This window comes from Lemur catta, chromosome 1 (genome assembly GCF_020740605.2).
Source record: "Lemur catta isolate mLemCat1 chromosome 1, mLemCat1.pri, whole genome shotgun sequence".
NCBI classification, from domain to species: Eukaryota; Metazoa; Chordata; class Mammalia; order Primates; family Lemuridae; genus Lemur; species Lemur catta.
In genome coordinates this window covers 25,457,902-25,477,064 of record NC_059128.1, presented here as the reverse complement: position 1 = coordinate 25,477,064, position 19,163 = coordinate 25,457,902, and the positions used below count along the sequence as shown (strand labels likewise).

General features: G+C 36.3%; 3 protein-coding genes across 5 annotated transcripts in view; 2 read left to right on the top strand and 1 right to left on the bottom strand.

Moving 5' to 3' along the window:
- Nucleotides 1-2,760, bottom strand: part of AREL1 (apoptosis resistant E3 ubiquitin protein ligase 1) — a 38,854-nt gene extending 36,094 nt beyond the window's left edge. For 2 of the 3 annotated variants that reach the window (XM_045563891.1, XM_045563909.1), the window contains exon 1: nucleotides 2,633-2,760. The gene's annotated coding sequence lies outside the window, so the exon portion shown is untranslated. Of the gene's footprint in view, nucleotides 1-2,609 lie in introns of all 3 variants that reach the window. The other variant, XM_045563900.1, reaches the window with a different exon arrangement.
- A 57-nt stretch (nucleotides 2,761-2,817) lies between these two features.
- On the top strand, nucleotides 2,818-17,582 carry FCF1 (FCF1 rRNA-processing protein). The gene is made up of 8 exons (XM_045563879.1): nucleotides 2,818-2,874; nucleotides 3,146-3,213; nucleotides 4,367-4,438; nucleotides 5,531-5,679; nucleotides 9,792-9,864; nucleotides 15,488-15,575; nucleotides 16,593-16,687; nucleotides 17,177-17,582. The coding sequence occupies exons 1-8, from the start codon at nucleotides 2,872-2,874 to the stop codon at nucleotides 17,223-17,225; spliced, it is 597 nt and encodes a 198-aa protein (XP_045419835.1). The 5' UTR covers nucleotides 2,818-2,871; the 3' UTR covers nucleotides 17,226-17,582.
- Nucleotides 17,583-17,678: 96 nt separating this feature from the next.
- LOC123640222 (PEST proteolytic signal-containing nuclear protein-like) lies at nucleotides 17,679-18,713 on the top strand. Its single transcript, XM_045554701.1, is given in 1 exon segment — nucleotides 17,679-18,713. A coding segment is annotated over 1 exon segment (561 nt). The 5' UTR covers nucleotides 17,679-17,989; the 3' UTR covers nucleotides 18,551-18,713.
- Nucleotides 18,714-19,163: the final 450 nt, after the last annotated feature.

The window sequence follows — 19,163 nt, the reverse complement described above, 5'->3', positions numbered from 1 at the left end:
AGTAACTAGCACATTGCCTAGCACAGAATGGGCTCTCAAAAAATGCTTTCTAAATGAATGAACATGCAGCAGTAATTTACCTATGAAGTATCCTTACAAACTAATTCAATATCAAAGCCTAAGGAGCAGAACATGCTGTATACTATGCTACCACATTTAGGAGGCAGTCAAGTTAATTGAAAAATAATTAACAGCAATAAATGTCTGCTGGGGGAAAAAAGCCATGTCATATAAGTTATAAAAAAAATGTAAAAACTGTAACTTGAAAATGGAGAAAATATCTTCAGATTAATTTTTTTCTCTTGATGGCTACAAACGTGACTCTATCTAGAACTTTCTAACATTGAAATACAAGATGTTCTTTAGGAAATATTTCATTATCCATAATTTTATAAAGAAATTTATCAACTTAAATTACTAAGTTAGACCAATTAGTGAATGGAATGAAGTCCAAGCCCAATTATGTGTTCAAACTGTGGGTCCAATACCTTGAGCGATTTTTTCTCTTTAAGACTGCAGAAAAATACAAAACAACCCTCTTGACTGCTAAGAAGGACTAAAATCGTTTCTTTTCCTCACAAGTATGTGCCCAAAAGCAATTACTTTCTGCTCCCATCCAACACAAATCAACACCACCTCCCCCTTTCCCAACCCCACCAAAGAATGCTATAGAGTATTTGAGTACTTTAAATCTTAGATTGCAATACAATTAGAAAGCAACAAAAACATATTTTTCTAAGTATGTTCTCATCCCCCATGGTGTTCCAACACTAATTTAACTCCCTATCATGTGTTAACCATCAAGGAAATCAGAAAATTCTCAGAATAGAAATTACAAACTGCTTTTTTAAAAAAATTGTTATTGTTCATGGATTCCAACTTCAGGGTGCACATAAACAGAGTATTTTTCTGTTGGTGCCTGAATTTAAATGCAAATTACTACTTAATCATACGCAATTTTCCTCTGAACCTATATATAATGCTAATCAGTCCCCATATGTTTTAAAAAAAACTGACCATGTTTACTTAAAAAGTGTATTGCCTAATCACCAAAAAGTGCATCAAAAAAGTGGTCACTGTTAGCTCTACCCACGAATGATACCTTGGCAGAGACAAGCTGTTTCTGAAGATTAGGAACTTCTAGTGACCTCAAATGGGGTAAAGCAGGAGGCGCATACAGTATCTGTAGATGCTTCAATAATAAAACTATTTCAGCATCAAAAATTCAGAGCCTACAGATATGTGAACTACAAAGCTATCTAAATGCATGCATACCCAAAACAGAAAGGAGAAGCAGAAGACCAGTAATGCCTACCCCCAAATCAACATAAGAAACCGCCCCGCAATGGAGTTTTTCAGGACATGAAAACTTAATAAACTTGCTGAAGTTTATTAATTCAAGTTCTAGTGCAACTACATTAAAATACAAATGGCATAAAATTACAACTCTACTACATACTCTTAAGTTGGAAGACACACAATGATAATAATAGAAAAACTTGGGTTTACTTTGTGGTAATGTGTTCTAAGCACTTCACATTTTAACTATGAATAGGATAACATAAGTCCTGCTAACACCCCCATCAGACAGGTACTATTATGATTATCTCCATTTTACAGATGAAGAATCTGAGGCACAGATTAACTTGTGCAATATCATACAGCTAGTACAAGGCACAGCAGTCTGACTCTGAAGTTCATATTAACCCATACGCCTTTTTTCACAGTAAGGGCTATACGATGATCACCTTCTTTTTTTTTTTAACCTGATAATCTTTTTGGCTTCCATACCCTAGGACGGCATCGTGCAATATGAAAAACACAAGCTTTGAGATCAAACAGACTCAAATAGACCCATGAATACAATCTGGGGTTCAGCTTCCCCATATGTAAAATGGGGGTACTTAAGTTATTGTGAAGGACAAAGAAGGTAATATGAATAAAGTGCCAAGTGCAGTGTACAGGATAGGGGTTCTTAACCTAAAGTTTACAGAACCTAAAGGGTCCATGGATGGGCCTCAGAGTCCTCCAGACTCATAAACTGTATCACAAATTGTGTACGTGCCCATTTTTAAAAGAATTGTCCCTGGCTTTCCACAAACCGTCAAGAAGTAAGTGATCTCCAAAAGGTTAAGAACCACAGGAGTACACAGCAGATACTCAAAAAAGCGGCAGTAACCTTTCCCTTCTTGTTCTCACAAATTCTCTCTTTTTCTTTAAAGATGACATACCAAGGCTTCACAATAAATGTCAACTGTTTCCCACCATTTTCCCGGCTTGGTAAATCGTGATATAGTCAAGCTGATGCCCCAATTTTCTAGTGATAGTCTAAAGAAGGCGCTCAAGCGCTGCTTTATCTCTCTTTTCACCGAGACGAATACACTATATACAAAGCTCCATGCCAGCTAGGAGAACCAAGTAGAGACCAGAGCCTCAGGGTTGGGCGGTAGAGACTCGATTACCCAGCACTGGGGAATGGGGAGAATGTGTTCCCCAAAACTACTGTGCGCCCCAGGATTCCGAACCCTCTACTCTTGTCCTCCCTCTCTCTGGGACACAGGTGCAAGCACGTCTTCTTGGCTCTCTTTCCGGCCGGAAAGAAACATTACCCAAGCAGGGGGTTGCAGCGTACCGAAGTCCCAGCTCTGTGGTCCTGGGAGGCGGCGGCAGCACTCAGAAGAAGACCGTCTCCCAACCTTCCCAAGAGACCCCAGTGTTGGTCTTTACTCGGCCTGAGAACCGGCTCAAGGCTTTTCCTTTTCCTGAAGCGGTTTCCGCTTCCGGGCTATTCTTTGCCGGAAGCAGTATGTGAATGACGTAAAAGTGTCGCGCCGTTGGTGATTCCGGAAGAAACAGGAGTGTGGCGTGAGCATGGTGAGAGAGGAGGGTCGGGGTAGTTGTCAGACCGATTTGGGGCAGGAATGGAGGGAGTCAGCCTGTGGCGAAATTTTCTCAGAATTCCTCTTGCTTATTTTCATTCTAGTCTTGGCTCTTAAACTGCTCCGAACGGTGCCCGTTATGCTTTAGGGAGTGGAGAAAGGGGGTGGATATTTGAGGGAACAAGGGAAGGGAGTGGACAAGAGAAGAGACTTGAAAAGATGCAGTGTATTTCCAAATCTTTTAACTCTAAAACTTCTGTTTCAAGGGGAAGCAAAAGAAGACAAGGAAGTATGCGACCATGAAGCGAATGCTTAGTCTCAGAGATCAGAGGCTGTGAGTGTCCGGAATCAACTGGGTTCTTAGACTACTCAGATGTAATAAGAATCACGAGGGGATAAGTAGTAAAAGTTTTTGTTGTTATTTGGTTCTGATATTATTGTGTCTTCGATTTATATAGCATGGGATAGTTGTCAAGTATAACAGTCATTTAGCTGCTGAGCGATTACACTGAGAAGGGTGATGGGAATTAAACATTTCTTAAGTGTTCACTTTATTCCACTGTTGTTGTATGGTTTATCTACCACATAACATTTAAACCTCATAACAATTCTGTGAGATGGGTATAATTATCTTTATGTTCTTATCATTACATTACTACATTTCCCAGAAAAAAATATCATTGTTGGAAGATGGTGAAGTCAGAGACCATGTTTGTCTTGTGTCTCTAGTGCCTGACACTCAAATATTTTTGACAGAGAAAAATGGGAAAACTCCAGATATCTTCATTTTATAAATCTTATAAGAATCACTGTGTAAGAAGAAACTGGAGTGCTAATCCTTATTATAAAGAGAATCTAAATAGCCTCCCTGCTTCAGTGAAGAATAGGCATAGCTATTAAATAAGGACTGATCTTCCTTGTGTTTAAGAGTCTCAGAACAAAAGAATGTCATTGGAGCCTTCAGAGTTATTCTTCTTAGCCTTTAGTATGGATTTCTTATGTAATTTTTAGACATGATACCTCAATGATAATATTTTCTTTCTAATTACAAGTACATTTTGTACAATGTGTTTTTACGTTTTAGCCCTTTATAAGAGGCATATGGGGTAACGCTTTCCCTCCCTACTGTTAAAACATCTGGGTTTTCAGAGGATAACTATCAGCTTATTTACCCAGTGCTTGGAAGTGGATTTTGATACTTGATATGAAAGATTCTGACTAAGAAGGAAATGGTAGTATAACCAACATTTATTTACCCATTAACAATTTTTATGCATTATTGGCTTTATGTATCAATTATAATACTTTCAGGCTACTTCCTACTACAGTTAATTGCTCCGAAGATGTATGCCGATATTAACATAAAAAAGTCACAAAATAGGATTACCTCTGTAGACAAAAAACATTGGAACATTTGGTTTTTGAATGAGATTATAACTGCTGTGGTTTTCTCTTCTTCCTTGGATTTAATTTACTTTTTTTCCTAGTAAAGAAAAAGACAGATTAAAACCTAAAAAGAAAGAAAAGAAGGATCCCAGCGCACTGAAGGAAAGAGAAGTGTGAGTAATCAAAAATTGTAAGTTTTCCTTTAAAACTAAAAGAGACATTCTAAAATGTCTCTTTCACTGAGCTCATTCACTGAGCTGATTTACTCAATCCTTTGCTGGTAAGTCTGACACAACTATGCAAATGAAAATGACCTTGATGAACACATACCAATTGCAATGATTTGTAGGTTTTTTAATTTCATAGAGCAATAAAATTTCCCCTAAAATCCTGGAGATATAATCTAGGATTATTAATTTTTTTCTTTGCCAAGAATCTTTTAAAAGAAATAATTGCCATTGTTTAAACACAGCAGCATTTCATAAAAGAGAAATTGTATCACTAAGAAAAGTAAGCGTGTGTTTTCAGAATAAAGATTATTCCTTTTAAATAAGTACATTTAACTTTATGAAAACCTCATCACATTTTCCTTATTTTTCTCATTTTGCCCTGGATTAGTGATGGATATATTACCACAGATGGATATTGGTCCATGGACTAACATTTAGAATCACTGTCACATTCAACCTAGACATGGTATTTAGATGAGATACAGGCCTTGCTGTGGTATATAATCCTAACACTGGACAAACTTTTCTCCTATACCAAATTCCATACAAACATTTTAGGGTCCTATGAGAATGGCAAACTTGCTGTAGGATCATTCATAATAGCTGTATTCTACCTTCTGTGCCCATGGCTATTCTGCTCCTACTAGAGGAAGAGCTTGGTTGAATAATTGCTTTTTTAAAGTTGTGGTGAAGTGTACTAGTGGACCTGAGATTAAAATGTGATGTTGCGGCTGGGTGTGGTGGCTCATGCCTGTAATCCCAGCACATTGGGAGGCCAAGGCAGGATGATAGGTTGAGTCCAGGAGTTCGAGACCAGCCTGGGCAACAGAGCAAGACCCTGTCTCTACTGAAAAAAAAGAAAAGAAAAATGTAATGTTATGTCCTTGCTTTCCTTTTTAAGATTTATTTCCAATGAACAAGAAAAGAAGAGTTTAATCAATAGTGAACTGTTCCAAGCAGAGACTTCTTGTTTTTGTTGATACCAAAGTATCAATGTAAACTTTACTTTGTGTTCTTGTTTTGTTTTACCTTCAGCCCCCAACACCCTTCCTGCTTATTCTTCCAATATAATACACAGCTGGGCCCACCTTACCATATCTTGGTTGATACCAACTTTATCAACTTTTCCATTAAAGCCAAACTGGACTTAGTACAGTCAATGATGGACTGTCTGTATGCCAAGTGTGAGTATCATACTTTTACATTTCTGCAATATTTATATAGGATAATCATATTTATTCAAATATATTAAAAGAGGGAGATGGGGTTCCAGTTAACTGAATTGCTGGCCATTTAATTTGCAGCGGTCACTATAGCAATAACTATATTCTCTGAATTTAAATCTAATGCAAACTTGACAGAATAGTTTAACTTTCAGAATTCAGAAAACAGAGTGCTTTGACTATCATTATGGACATCAATTTTAAACGTAAAAGGGGAATTTTCTATTTTAAAATTCTACATAAATAAAAATCTATTATATTTTGTAGCATATATATTCTTTTATCTTAAGTGTATGTATTCCTGGTGTTTATTTGTATTGTACCACAAAGGATCTGAGGTAGTTTATTTACACCTAGGTATGCAGTTTACCATTAATAGATTTCCTTTGTTTATTTGGGTATCCCCTCCCTCACATGATCTTCCTTCAGTACCATGTGTGGGAATGAGAAAATTTAGGCCATGTATCAGGGAATAACTTTCTCATGGTAAGATCTGTTACATTTGTGGTAGGTTTAAAGTCATATATTTTCCAGTCACCCAGTTAAAGGTACAAATGAAAATTAGACTTCTACTTTGCCATGAAGAATAAATTATTGAAATCAAAGGAAAAATTTGCACCTTCCTCTTTAATTTTTAAGGGATACTATATAGTGAACAACATTTACTGAGTGATAGTAATGTAAATGTTGCTTATTGATTTGTTATTACCAAGAAGATGAAAAGATGAAAGTAAGTGATGTGTGAAGGGTATACGAGAGCAAAATCTTTAAATGCATAAAGTTAATAAATGTGAGAACGGCTGCATACATTTATTAGGTGTATATGTTTATTAGGAGGAAAGTAACCACTATTGCTGGGCCCGGTGGCTCACGCCTGTAATCCTAGCACTCTGGGAGGCTAAGGCAGGAGGATTGCTTGAGCTCAGGATTTCAAGACCAGCCTGAGCAAGAATGAAACCCCATCTCTACTAAAAATAGAAAAAATTAGCTGGATGTGGTGGCACACGCCTATAGTCCCAGCTGCTCAGGAGGCTGAGGCAGGAGGATCACTGGAGCCCAGGAGTTTGAGGTTGCTGTGAACTAGGCTAATGCCATGGCACTTTAGCCCGGGCAACAGAGCGAGACTCTGTCTCAGAGAAAGAAGAAAAAAAAAAGTAACCGGTATGTGAGAAAAATGGTGCTAATGGAATAAATAGTCTTTTCTGAGGATCAGAATTGGTGGGATGGGAAATGGTCAAAGGACAGTTATTTTTTCTTATAGGCCTTTCTGTATTTCTTTTTGAAGCAGTATGCATATTCTTTTTCTAACAATCATTTAGAAATAATAATCCGAAGTTGTGGTGCTACTGGGCCTCTAAGAATGGGCCTTGGGTGGCCTTGTATGGGGAAAGACACTAAATTTGATAGGCTCTTTATATTCTCCATGGCATTTCTTATAATTGTCTGAGCTGCTTCCTCAGGAATGCTGTGACCTATTTATCAGCGAAATAGATAGAGGGTCAAAATGTGGCCCTTTGGAGGTGAATTGTTTCCTTGACTCTGTAGCTCCACCAATAGTATCTAGGGAGAACTTTAATCTCTAGGGAGAACTTTAATCAGGATAACTTTAGTCCTATAGTTAGGCTTTCACTAGATACGTGTACCTTAGAATACAGCTATAATGTATACAGCTAAATGCTCTCACTGTGCCTTTTCTAAAAATAAATTTATTAAGGAAAATACCACTTTCTGCAGTCTTCTGTGTAACAGCACCTCAAAGCAAAGGTTGAAAAAATATTCAAGAACAGTACAAATTCAGTACCTAGGAGATTCTTTAACTGTTTTAATATGCTTATTTAAATGCTTATTTAAATATTTGCTCTGCTTGCCTTTATACCTCAAGGAAGGCCTTTATCTTCCTCTTCCCTTGAAGAGGCCTCTTTGACCTTTTCATAGTTCCTGGTCCCTTCCATTTCTACCTGATAGTCCAACAAGGGAGGATGATTCACTTCCCATAAGGTTTCTTTTCTGTCCATGAGTACTGTTGGCTGTTATTTTTCCTTTCCTTATGGTGGTCTTCCTGGGCCTGTCTCCTTACTCCAGTTGCAAGTCTTTGCTCACTTCACTGCCACATGGCTCTGAAATTGATCTTCTTAAAGCATGCATTGCCCTCTGATTCCATGACTGTCTGGTCTCACTGACTTAGTGCCTTTATTTTACAAATGTTTTTTCTTCTGGTCATTGTATTTTCATTTAAAATTTCTTAGCTTTTTCTACTTTCAAAAGTATTAATGTATTTGTAAATAAAATCTAGCATAAAAAATGAAAGTTCCCTGTAATGCTTTTCCTCAAGAAGGGAAATTTTTTAAAAATTCATATATAATCTGTGTGAGAGAATGTTTATTTTTGTTTATTTTATTAATAGAAATGGATCATACCTTATTATTTTTCCTCTTGTTTAAAACAGCTTTATTGAGATGTAATTCACATACTGTATGATTCATCCCTTTAAACTGCACAATTCAGTGGCTTTTAGTGTATTCACAGAGTTGTGCATACCCATCACCAATTTTAGGACATTTTCTTTATCCCAAGAAGAAACCTCCAACCCTTTAGCCATCATTCCCCCTACTCTCTTTTCCCATCCCTAGGTGACCACTAATCTACTTTCTGTCTCTATAGATTTGCCAATTTTGGACATTTCATAAAAATGGAATCATATACTATTTAGTCCTTTTGCATTTAGCATAATGTTTTCAGGGGTCACACATGTATGGCGTGTATCAGTACTCCATTTCCTTTTATTACTGAATTACATTGTATGGATTGGTTATCCATACAATGTAACCACAGTTTGGTTATTCATTTCTCCTGGCTTTTTACATTGAACATATATCTTGAACATTTTTCCATGTCAGTATATATAGATGGACCTCATTCTTTTTCTAAGTTATATATTATTCTATTTAAATACATAATTTTTTAAACCTAATATTCTATTCGACATTTGGATTATTTCCAATTTTTATCATATTATAAAACAAGGCTATAATGATTATCTTTGTGAATATGTCTCTGTGTGAGAATGTGAGTATTTCTTTAGGACACATTTTCTAGAAGCTATATTACAACATCAAGGGGTATGTATATTTTTAATAAGTATTGTAAAATTGCCCTCAAATAATGAAAATGAAAATGTTCAAATAGTTATGCCAATTTATACACCTACAAACTTAGTATGATGATATGTTTCCCCAATATTGAGTTTTTTCAATATTGGGCTTTTTAATCTGTTTAATCTTTGTTACTCCACTAAGTAGCAAAGATTTTTGCATCTCTTCAATTAAGAGTGAGATTGAGCACCTATAGTCTCATTGACCATTTGTATGTCCTCTTCTGTGAACTAAAATATAGCATGATAGTTAAGGTCCCAGTCTGTAACCTGATAGACTCAGTTCAAATCTTGGCTTCACCATTTGCTATCTAGTTAGTTAACTTCTTTGTGCCTCAGGTTCCTCCTGTATAAAATGGTGACAATGATAACAGTGAACAGTATTAGAGGTGAACGATGTCTGGCACATAGCACATAATTATAAGCTATTATTAAAAGATCTGTGTATATTAAGGAAATTAGCTGTTTGACAAATTTGTGGGAATATTCCTCTCAGTTTAGTTTTTTGACTTTGTTATAGCTTTCTGTTTGGCTCTTCTGTTTCTGACAGAAGGTTTTTATTTTTACGTGATCAAATTTGCATTTTCTGGTTAATTTCATGGTTGGTTTTTTTTTTTTTTTTTTTGGCTCGCATTTAAATTTTTTTCCACCTAGAACTTTTTTATTAATATAATGACAGGAACCAATTTTTTTTCCACCAAATATGTTTATGACAGATACTTTTGGGAATCTGTGGTGTGGGGTTGGGGCAGTTCCCTAGTATAAACATGGTTTTCTTCTCTAGTTCTTATTGTTCATTTCAGTGTGCTAATTCTGCTGTCATTCCAGAAGTCTCTTGGGTCTTTTAAAGACTCTGAACAGGATATAATTCAGAGATAATTTCTTCATAAGTTCTGTTCCTAATTTTTTTTTTTCCTGGCAGGTATTCCTTGTATAACTGACTGTGTAATGGCTGAAATTGAGAAATTGGGGCAGAAGTATCGAGTGGCCCTCAGGTAGGAAGTAGCTAGACTAGATTTGTTCTAGATTGGTATACTGAAGGTTCTTTTGACCCTCCATCTGTTTGCTGTCCCGAGGTTTCTTGGCTAATTAGTTTAAATAAAAATCATACAAAGCTGCTTGTTTATGACTTAAAAAGCAAATATTGGAAGTTTAGAAAATTTTAATCTGAAGTTCTTTGAACTAAGTTATTTTAGCCGTACTGGTCTTGTGGGCCTCCTTTTAAGTTCCTCTAGATTTTCAGTTAGAAACTGTCTTTCTATTAGTTTGCTATCTAGATGTCTCCTTCAGAATCTCTCACTTAAAGGATTCACATTTTAAATTTTGAGTTTACTCCAGAAAACACCCTTAAATTTAGGGTAAGTGTTCTCAGAGTGTATCTGCGAACCCTATGAGTCCCAGAGACCTTTGCGGGGAATTCACAAAACTATTTTCATGACAGTGCAAAGACATTGCCTTTGTCACAATGTTGACATTTGCACTGATGGCAAAACTGCTAATGCCTTAGTATAAATCAAGGCAGTGAACTCATACAATGCTAGCAATTGTATTCTTCACTGTCACCCACAGGCAATTTTTTTTTTAAAAAGCCAGAGTTGGCCAGGTACTGTGGCTCACGCCTTAATCCCAGCACCCTGGAAGGCCAAGGCAGGAGGACTGCTTGAGCTCAGGAGTTTGAGACCAGCCTGAGCAAAAGCAAGACCCCCCTCTCTACTAAAAATAGAAAAATTAGCTGCGTGTTGTAGTCCCACCTACTCAGGAGGCTGAGGCTGGAGGATTGCTTGAGCACAGGAGTTTGAGGTTGCAGTGAGCTACAGTGACGCCACTGCACTCTACCCAGGGTGAATGAGTGAGACTCTGTCTTAAACAAAAACAAAAAACCAGAGTCATTTAACAATGTCCTTGATGAAGCAGTAAAATTTAACTTTATTAAATCTTGACCCTCCAGTACATATCAGTATTCTTTGTGATGAAATGTGAAGTATACATAAAGCACTTCATACAAAAGGACAAAGGTTGTCTCACTGAAAAGCATTCGTGTGCTTGTTTGAGTTGTAAGCTAAACCAGCTACTTTTTCATGGAATATCATTTTTATGTGAAAGAACAACTAACAAACACTGGTTATTCAGACTTTGATATCTGGCAGATATTTTCTCAAAAATTAATGGCAGTGAGCCTGTCACTTCAAGGAAAACAACTCACATTTGTTGCCAGTGGTAAAATTAAAGCTTTCAGGGGAAAATTAGAGTTTTGGAAAACTGAACTTATCACATTCCCAATACTAAATACCTTTCTATTGAAACCAATAGAGATATTGAGTGTGATTCTTTTTTTTATATTATATAATGAAAAATGTCAATATTTGGAAGATCTATGTGCCTCATTGAATTAATATTTTCCAAATGATTAATGCCTGATATTATAAAATCATACAGAAGTAAAGGGCACATTCAAAGTACAGAATCACTTGAGTGAGACCAGGGCTAGGCTCAGTGGCTCACACCAGTAATCCTAGCACTCTGAGAGGCCTAGGTGGGAGGATCGATTGAGGTCAGGAGTTCGAGACCAGCCTGAGCAAGAGTGAGACCCTGTCTCTACTAAAAATAGAAAAAATTAGCCAGATGTTGTGGTTTTGCACCTGTAGTCCCAGCTACTCCAGAGGCTGAGGCAGGAGGATCCCTTGAGCCCAGGAGTTTGAGGTTGCTGTGAGCTAGGCTGACACCACAGCACTCTATCCCGGGCAATAGAGCAAGACTCTGTCCTCCCCTGCACCACCCCCCACCAAAAAAAAAAAAAAGAAAAGAATCGCTTGAGTGAGACCAATGGATTTTTTTTTTTTTTGATCACCTTTATGGAGGTGTAATTTATATATTACGAAATTCATCAATTTTACTTGTATAATTTGATGGGTTTGGCAAATGTATACAGTTGTGGAACTACCATGGTAGTCATGAGTTAAAACATTTCTATCACTCCAGAAATGAATTTCCATTTATATGAAATTCTAGGAAAGAATACAGATGAATGGTTGCCTGGAGCCAAGGCTAGGAAAAGGGTATTTACTGTAGAGGGGTACAGGGAATTTTCTGTGGTAATGGAAGTGTTCTACATCTCAATTGTGGAGGAAGTTACATGGGTATATAAATTTGTAAAAACTCATTTAACTAACTTTATAGTTAGTGAATTTTATTTTATTTTATATATATCTAAAAGTATTTTCTTATAGGCAAAAGAAAATGGAACTTATTACAGTGGTAGAATTATTTAGATCAGTGGGAAAGTGATTGATTATCCCTGTGGAAAGAAAGAAAATTTTATGTTTACTTCACTTACATAAAAATCCATTCCAGTTGGATTAACTACCTAAACTCTTAGTATAAAATGTTATAGAAAACATTTTAATGATTTGAGGGTGAGCAGAAATTTATTAAGAAATACAGACCATAGTGGAAACCTAATCTTTTGACTGTATTGAAATTGAATATTATATAATAAAAGATGCCATAAACAAAATAAATAGACAAGGTATAGACAGAAGATATTAGTAACATATATATAATCAACAAAATGCTTCTTTTCAAAATGTATAAAGAACTTCTACAAATCCATAAGAAAAAGACAATCCTTAAATTCACAATGAGATACTATTTTATCACCATTAGATTGGCAAAAATTTAAAAATCTGCTTGACAATGACAAGAATAGTTGAGACTGTGGAGCAGTGGGAACTCTCATACCCAGCTACTCAGGGTATAAATTGGATGTCACTTTGGAGAGCAACTTAACAATGATATCTGGTAAAATCAAGGTTGTTCATACTCTTACAACATTGTCTTTCAACCTGGAGATCACAATCTTTAGGTTGTGAAATCAGTTTAATGGGTACAATCAGTGATATAATAAACTATAAAGTATTGTGTGCATCATATGTAGTAAAGGTTGAATATTGCTTCACAAAATCTTTTTCACTTTTATAGTGTATGTATATGTGTGTATACTGTGTGCTAGGTAAAATGCATTTCATAGTGTGTTCTAGTTTTTTAAAAAAGGGTGACTGCCATAGAGAAAGTCACATAAATATATTGAATTATTGACATTTTCATACATATGTAATAGTAAAAAATTGTAGGCAGCCAAAAGGTCCATTAAAAAAAGAATGGTTAAATTGTGGAATGCTTATGAATAAAATACTATACAGGAGTGAAATGAGTGAACCTCTTAGAGTTATGTGCCAATATGGATAAAACAATGCAAAATTTAAAGAAAGCAAGAGCAATGCTGGACATGGTGCTATAGTCCCAGCTACTACTTGGAAGGCTGAGGAAGGAGGATCACTGGAGCCCAGGAGTCTGAGACCAGCCTGGGCAACATAGCAAGACCCTGTCTCTTAAAAGAAAAAATGCAGGAGCATACCATTTATCTAAGGTTAAAAACAGAGGCCGGGCGCGGTGGCCCACGCCTGTAATCCTAGCCCTCTGGGAGGCCGAGGCGGGTGGATCGCTCGAGGTCAGGAGTTCGAGACCAGCCTGAGCAAGACCCCGTCTCTACTAAAAATAGAAAGAAATTATCTGGCCAACTAAAAATATATATAGAAAAAATTAGCCGGGCATAGTGGCACATGCCTGTAGTCCCAGGTACTCGGGAGGCTGAGGCAGTAGGATCGCTTAAGCCCAGGAGTTTGAGGTTGCTGTGAGCTAGGCTGACGCCACGGCACTCACTCTAACCCGGGCAACAAAGTGAGACTCTGTCTCAAAAAAAAAAAAAAAAAAATAAGGTTAAAAACAGGCAAATCAATACTACATTGTATGTACATATGTAATCATACATGCATAGTAGGACATGTGGAAATCCCAAATGTCAAATTTAGGATAATAGTTACTTGTGGAGAGGTGAAAGACTTTAGAATTGGAAAGGGGGCTCAACTTTTATTTGTAATGTTTCATTTATTAACTAGATGGGGGGCATTCTTTATACTCTTTTGTATACCTAAAATAATTCAAATTAAAAGGGGGAAAGAGGACAATTTTTTAAAATAACAAAAATAAAGAATGCAAGGTGAGAAATAGAGGCACCAAGTGGAAGAACTAAGTTTGGCCATCAAGAGAAGCAGAAATGGGGTGTTAGCTGGAGGGGGATGTAAGTAAAAAGATGTTTTACTTTTTTTTTTTTTTTTTAAGATGGGAAAGATACAAGAGCATATTGGTATATTTTGGGGAAAGAGCTTGTAGAGAGAAGATGAATGATTTCAGGTGTAAATAGATGACCAAAAGAGCAAAATCTTAGATTGTTGCCTACCTAGTTTCTCAGCAACTCTTCATTCTAGTGTATCCTCCACACCACAAGATAGAGCTTTGCTTGTGTCACTCTGTTGCTCAGAAATCTTTTAATGAGTCCACATCACCTATGTCGTCACACTCATCAGCCTGGTATTGGAGACTCTTTCCAGCCCTGTTTCACTCTCCTCTCTATGAAAATCCTTCCCCCAGCCAGAAAGTTGCACTCACTCTCCCTGAACACCAACAAACCAGTTTACAGGTGGCTGGTGCCTGTTTGTTACCTGCCTATACTCACATAGCTTGGTGCATTCTTTCATCTTCATTTTATTTCATCTCCATGTCATTTTTTCATAAATACACCCAAGCCGTATTGACCTAGCACCAAACTACTGCAATATGGAGGAAGATTTTTGTTGCACTTGGTCCCTATACACATATTTTTTTCATTTCAGTGACTCGTTGTCATTGTGAAATACAATAGAAAGAGAAGGGCTCCAGGAATCACAGAGTTGAGGGTCGTCTTTTTCAAATTTATATGAAAATAATATGTGTTTGAATTTTTATGTGCAGCAATATAAACATATATATATAATAAAAAGTAAAAATCTTCCTCCACTTTCACACTTTGCTTCTACCCCAAGAGTGACAACTGAGAAGGGTTGGTATATATTTTTCCAGACCTTTTTCTGGGCAGTTGCAAATCTAGATAAAGAGTATTAGGGAGATAAATTTGTATTCTTAAGTGAATCATATTTTATATATATATTATTCATTGGCCTGCTTTGTTTATTCAGCAGTTTAGTATAAATCCATCCACATTGGTACATACAGCTCTACTTCACTTTTTCTTGATAGGGGCACCAAAATGTGTTTAACTTTTACCTTGCTGATGGATATTTAGATTATCTCCAGTTTTTAACTACTATAAATTGTGCTGTAGTGACCATCCTTGTGCCTGTATTCTTGTACATTTTTGTAAGACAACTTCCTAAAGGTTAAATGGTTAGGTTAAAATTGGTTGGGTTTTGAATCCTGGCTTTTCCCAACTGTGTTTTGAATAAATTGATTTAACTTCTCTGAAACTGTCTTCTTATCTGTAAAATGGATACATAATAGCTCAGGATTTTGTAATAATGAAATGACTTAAGGCACACCAGCTGTCAGTAAGCTTTAATTCCCTTCCTTGTGAGTTGTCTTTCCAAACAGAGGATAAGCTTTAGGAGGAGACAGGTGCTTTAAAATCTCCATTGAGGTCGTGTTACTTTTATTTCACTGACTGAGACTCAGAAAATCATCCAGTTGCTTGAATGTTTGCTTTAATCCACTTTTATAACCCTACAGGATTGCCAAGGATCCAAGATTTGAACGATTACCATGCACACACAAAGGAACCTATGCAGATGACTGCTTAGTACAGAGAGTAACTCAGGTATCATCAGTTTGTAAATGTTTATTTTGCACTTTAAAAGAAAAGGTAAACTGTTATCTCTTGAATAATTCAGGACACTTACTGATTTTTTATTTCACAAATCTCTCTAAAATAGTTTAAGTGAGTTAATGTAGGATATGTAAAATAGTTACATTTCCACTTATTCCCATTGCAGGAATTGTGTTCCTGTCCGTCATCCCTAACCCAAAAGTGTCTCTCAGTTATATCTGAGAGTCTCCCAGTGTGCTATCTCACACATACCCTAGAGAAGCAGGTTTTTAATTCTTCTATTCTGGCCTCCTTGTCAAGCACCACCAGAACATCTGCTGAGGATAATCTTCATCTGGTAACTGCATGGCCATCCCTTTAGCCACTCTATCTCATGGGTGAGGCCAGCATTCCCTTCATTTCCCACAGTGCAGCTGACACCACGCTGCAGCTTTTTATAAAACTCAGTGAGAGATTCAGATATGACACAAGTAAAGTAAAATATAAAATAACTTCCAACTGACAGCCAACTGTTACTGCTTTTAGAGCTACTAGGCTTAAACTTCAGGTTCTGAAGATCTTATTCTGGCTTCTTGGCCCATAGGGTAGCCTACCTCTACCACTAGGAGGCCTCAGAGCATGTCCAAGCCCCAGGATCCAGTGACAGAAGAGAGCTGCCCTCCAATCTAAGGCACTTTGTATGTGCGTAGAGTCCCAAAACTCAGGAATTGCCTGCCTCAGATGCGAAAGTCTCTTCCACTTATGAGACAGAAAACACCTTGCAGCTTATAAATAGTTTTCTGTTCTCTCCCTCAAGATTCTTAAGACTACTTTCAGCCCAGGCATCTTGTTATATATTTTATAAATATGAACTAGATCATAATAGTAACTCAGCAAATTGTTACAGCTTTCTCCAGCTATTCACTGTGAAAATGAATGATTCTCCAAACTAGTCAGTGGTTGTGCCATTATCCAATAGTCATTAAGTGTACTCAGCTCAATGTGAAAATCAGTCTGTGTCTCTTACAGCACAAGTGTTACATTGTGGCCACAGTTGACCGAGACCTTAAACGAAGAATCCGGAAAATCCCTGGAGTTCCTATCATGTACATTTCTAACCATAGGTGAGAAATTTCTCTTGGGAAAGGGATTAGAAGTATATAGTTGATGTCAATTAAAAATGAGGTCAGGGGATAAGGTTATAGAGGATGTGAAAGAAATTATTGTGTCAAATGTTTACATAGTTAAATTTGAAGAAAAGAAGTAGCAAGAACAAGGGCAAAAGATAAAGATAGGATTTAGTAATGAGTCAGACATTTAAATTGTTACAATAAGATTACTAGAAGAAATAGAGAAATGTACTGGTTTAAATACAAAGCAGTAATTTAAAGCAAGCTTAGTATTTTTGGTCAGAAATATCTTTTTTGAAAGTTTTTTAAATTAGTAATTAGATTTTTTTAAATGTAAATCATTCATTATCATGTTCCTCCAAAATGTTCCCACTGACAAAAGAATTCACAGTGGGGTAAGAGTATTGCAGTCAGTAAAGCATAGGTTTTTAGGTGGTTCTGTACCCATCTTTCTTACCAGTGTTAATTTTTTATCCTGATCAGATACAATATTGAACGGATGCCCGATGATTATGGAGCCCCTCGGTTCTAATTCTTTTAAGACGGTGTTCCTCTGCCTTTCTTCAACTACTTTTCTCTGTTAGCAGTTTGTTAAACATGTAGGACAATGAATTATTATTCTGTTTACACATTTGCTCTATTATGAGCTGAATATGGTTAAATACATCCACTTTTGGATGCTATTTTGAAAATGATATTTTGTCTCATTTAAAATTTTAAATCATGGTCAAAGGGTACAAAATCTCAGGCAGGAAGAATGTTTTATTCTTTTTTTTGAGTTGTGTTGCACAGCGTGGTAAATAATACTAGAGTATTATGTATTTCAAAATTGCTAAAACAATAAATTTCAAATGTTCTTACCACAAAAATGTTAAATATTTGAGGTGATGGATATGTTAACCAGTTTGATTTAATTATTCCACCTTGTATTCATGGATGATAACATCACTTTGTACCCCATAAATTTAAACAATTATAAATTGTTGATTTACAATAAAAATAAAATTGTTACATTTTTTTATAAATTAGGTGCTCTGATGATTGCTCACACAATTTGGTGGTCATTGTTTTATATTGATTTACTCAACAAACATTTATTTAAGTTTATACCAGGTGCTTAATAAGATATGGTCCTGCCTTCAAGAGATTTATATTATGGTGGGATAAAAAACATGTAAATAAATAAATGCATTCAAATACCAGTACTAGAGGCAAGTGTGGACACATAAAGGAGGAAAGAATGATTTCTTTTGACTTGAGCTGAGGAGGAAGGAAAGAGAAGAGTTAATCTTAAAAATGAATAGGTGCTGGGCGAGGAAAATGGTGGACGGGAAGGCGGGAGAGGAGAAGCCTGAAAAGTCGCAGCGAGCTGGAGCTGCCAGAGGACCTGAAGAAGAAGCAGAAAAACCTGTGAAAACTAAGACTGTTTCTTCCAGTAATGGAGGGGAAAGTTCCAGTCGCAGCGCTGAGAAGAGATCAGCTGAAGAAGAAGCTGCAGACCTCCCAACAAAGCCTACAAAGATCTCCAAGTTTGGATTTGCCATAGGTAGTCAGATGACAAAGAAAGCATCAGCCATATCCATCAAACTTGGATCAAGTAAGCCTAAAGAAACTATTCCAACTCTTGCTCCAAAAACTCTTTAAGTAGCAGCGGCTTTTAGTGAAGATGAAGATAGTGAACCAGAGGAAATGCCTCCAGAAGCAAAGATGAGAATGAAGAATATTGGAAGGGATACACCAACATCAGCTGGACCAAACTCCTTCAATAAAGGAAAGCATAGGTTTTCTGATAACCAGAAGCTGTGGGAACGAAATATAAAATCTCATCTTGGAAATGTCCATGACCAAGACAATTAAATGATGTGTTTTGAAATTGGGGTGTGGGGTGGGTGTAAAGTTAAAAGGAACAGTTTCCTTTTGTAAAGAATGGCATAAGACTATCTTTGGAGCCGCTTGTTTTTCTTTTTCATTTTTTTTTTTAAGATTGAGTGGTACACTAATAAATGAGAGTTTGAAATTAGAGGTAATTTATATTTTATATGCAGATTTCAAGACATTTGCTAATTTTGTAGTTTCATGTGATTAGTTTCCAAAGGTTACAGATAATAAAGAAATAAAAAATGGTACCTTTTTAAGAATTGCATATTTTTTTAGACACAACTATTAGTACATTGAAGGGGAAGCAAAAAGTTATTGTCTATTTAAAACTGCAAGCAGTTACACTCTTAACTCCCTCATTACCTAAACTGGCTCCCAGGAACAGCCTTAGAGAGAGAGGGAGTATTGTATTGGGAGGGAAATGTTACTGAACTATTGACTGAAAGTAAATTTAGATAAAATTAAAATACAGCTTTTTTTCCTTATGGACATTTGTTTTGTTTCAAGTCAACATAAACTAGATATTGCATTGCTATCAGTGGATATAGACACTTAGCTCTTTTTTAAAAAATAAATTTTAAATTTTCATGTA

Excerpts from the sequence above, each read along its gene's own strand:
- FCF1 (XM_045563879.1), top strand. Across the intron at positions 3,214-4,366 it reads AGTCTCAGAGATCAGAGGCT|TAAAGAAAAAGACAGATTAA; the intron begins GTGAGTGTCCGG and ends TTTTTTTCCTAG. Across the intron at positions 15,576-16,592 it reads TAGTACAGAGAGTAACTCAG|CACAAGTGTTACATTGTGGC; the intron begins GTATCATCAGTT and ends TGTCTCTTACAG.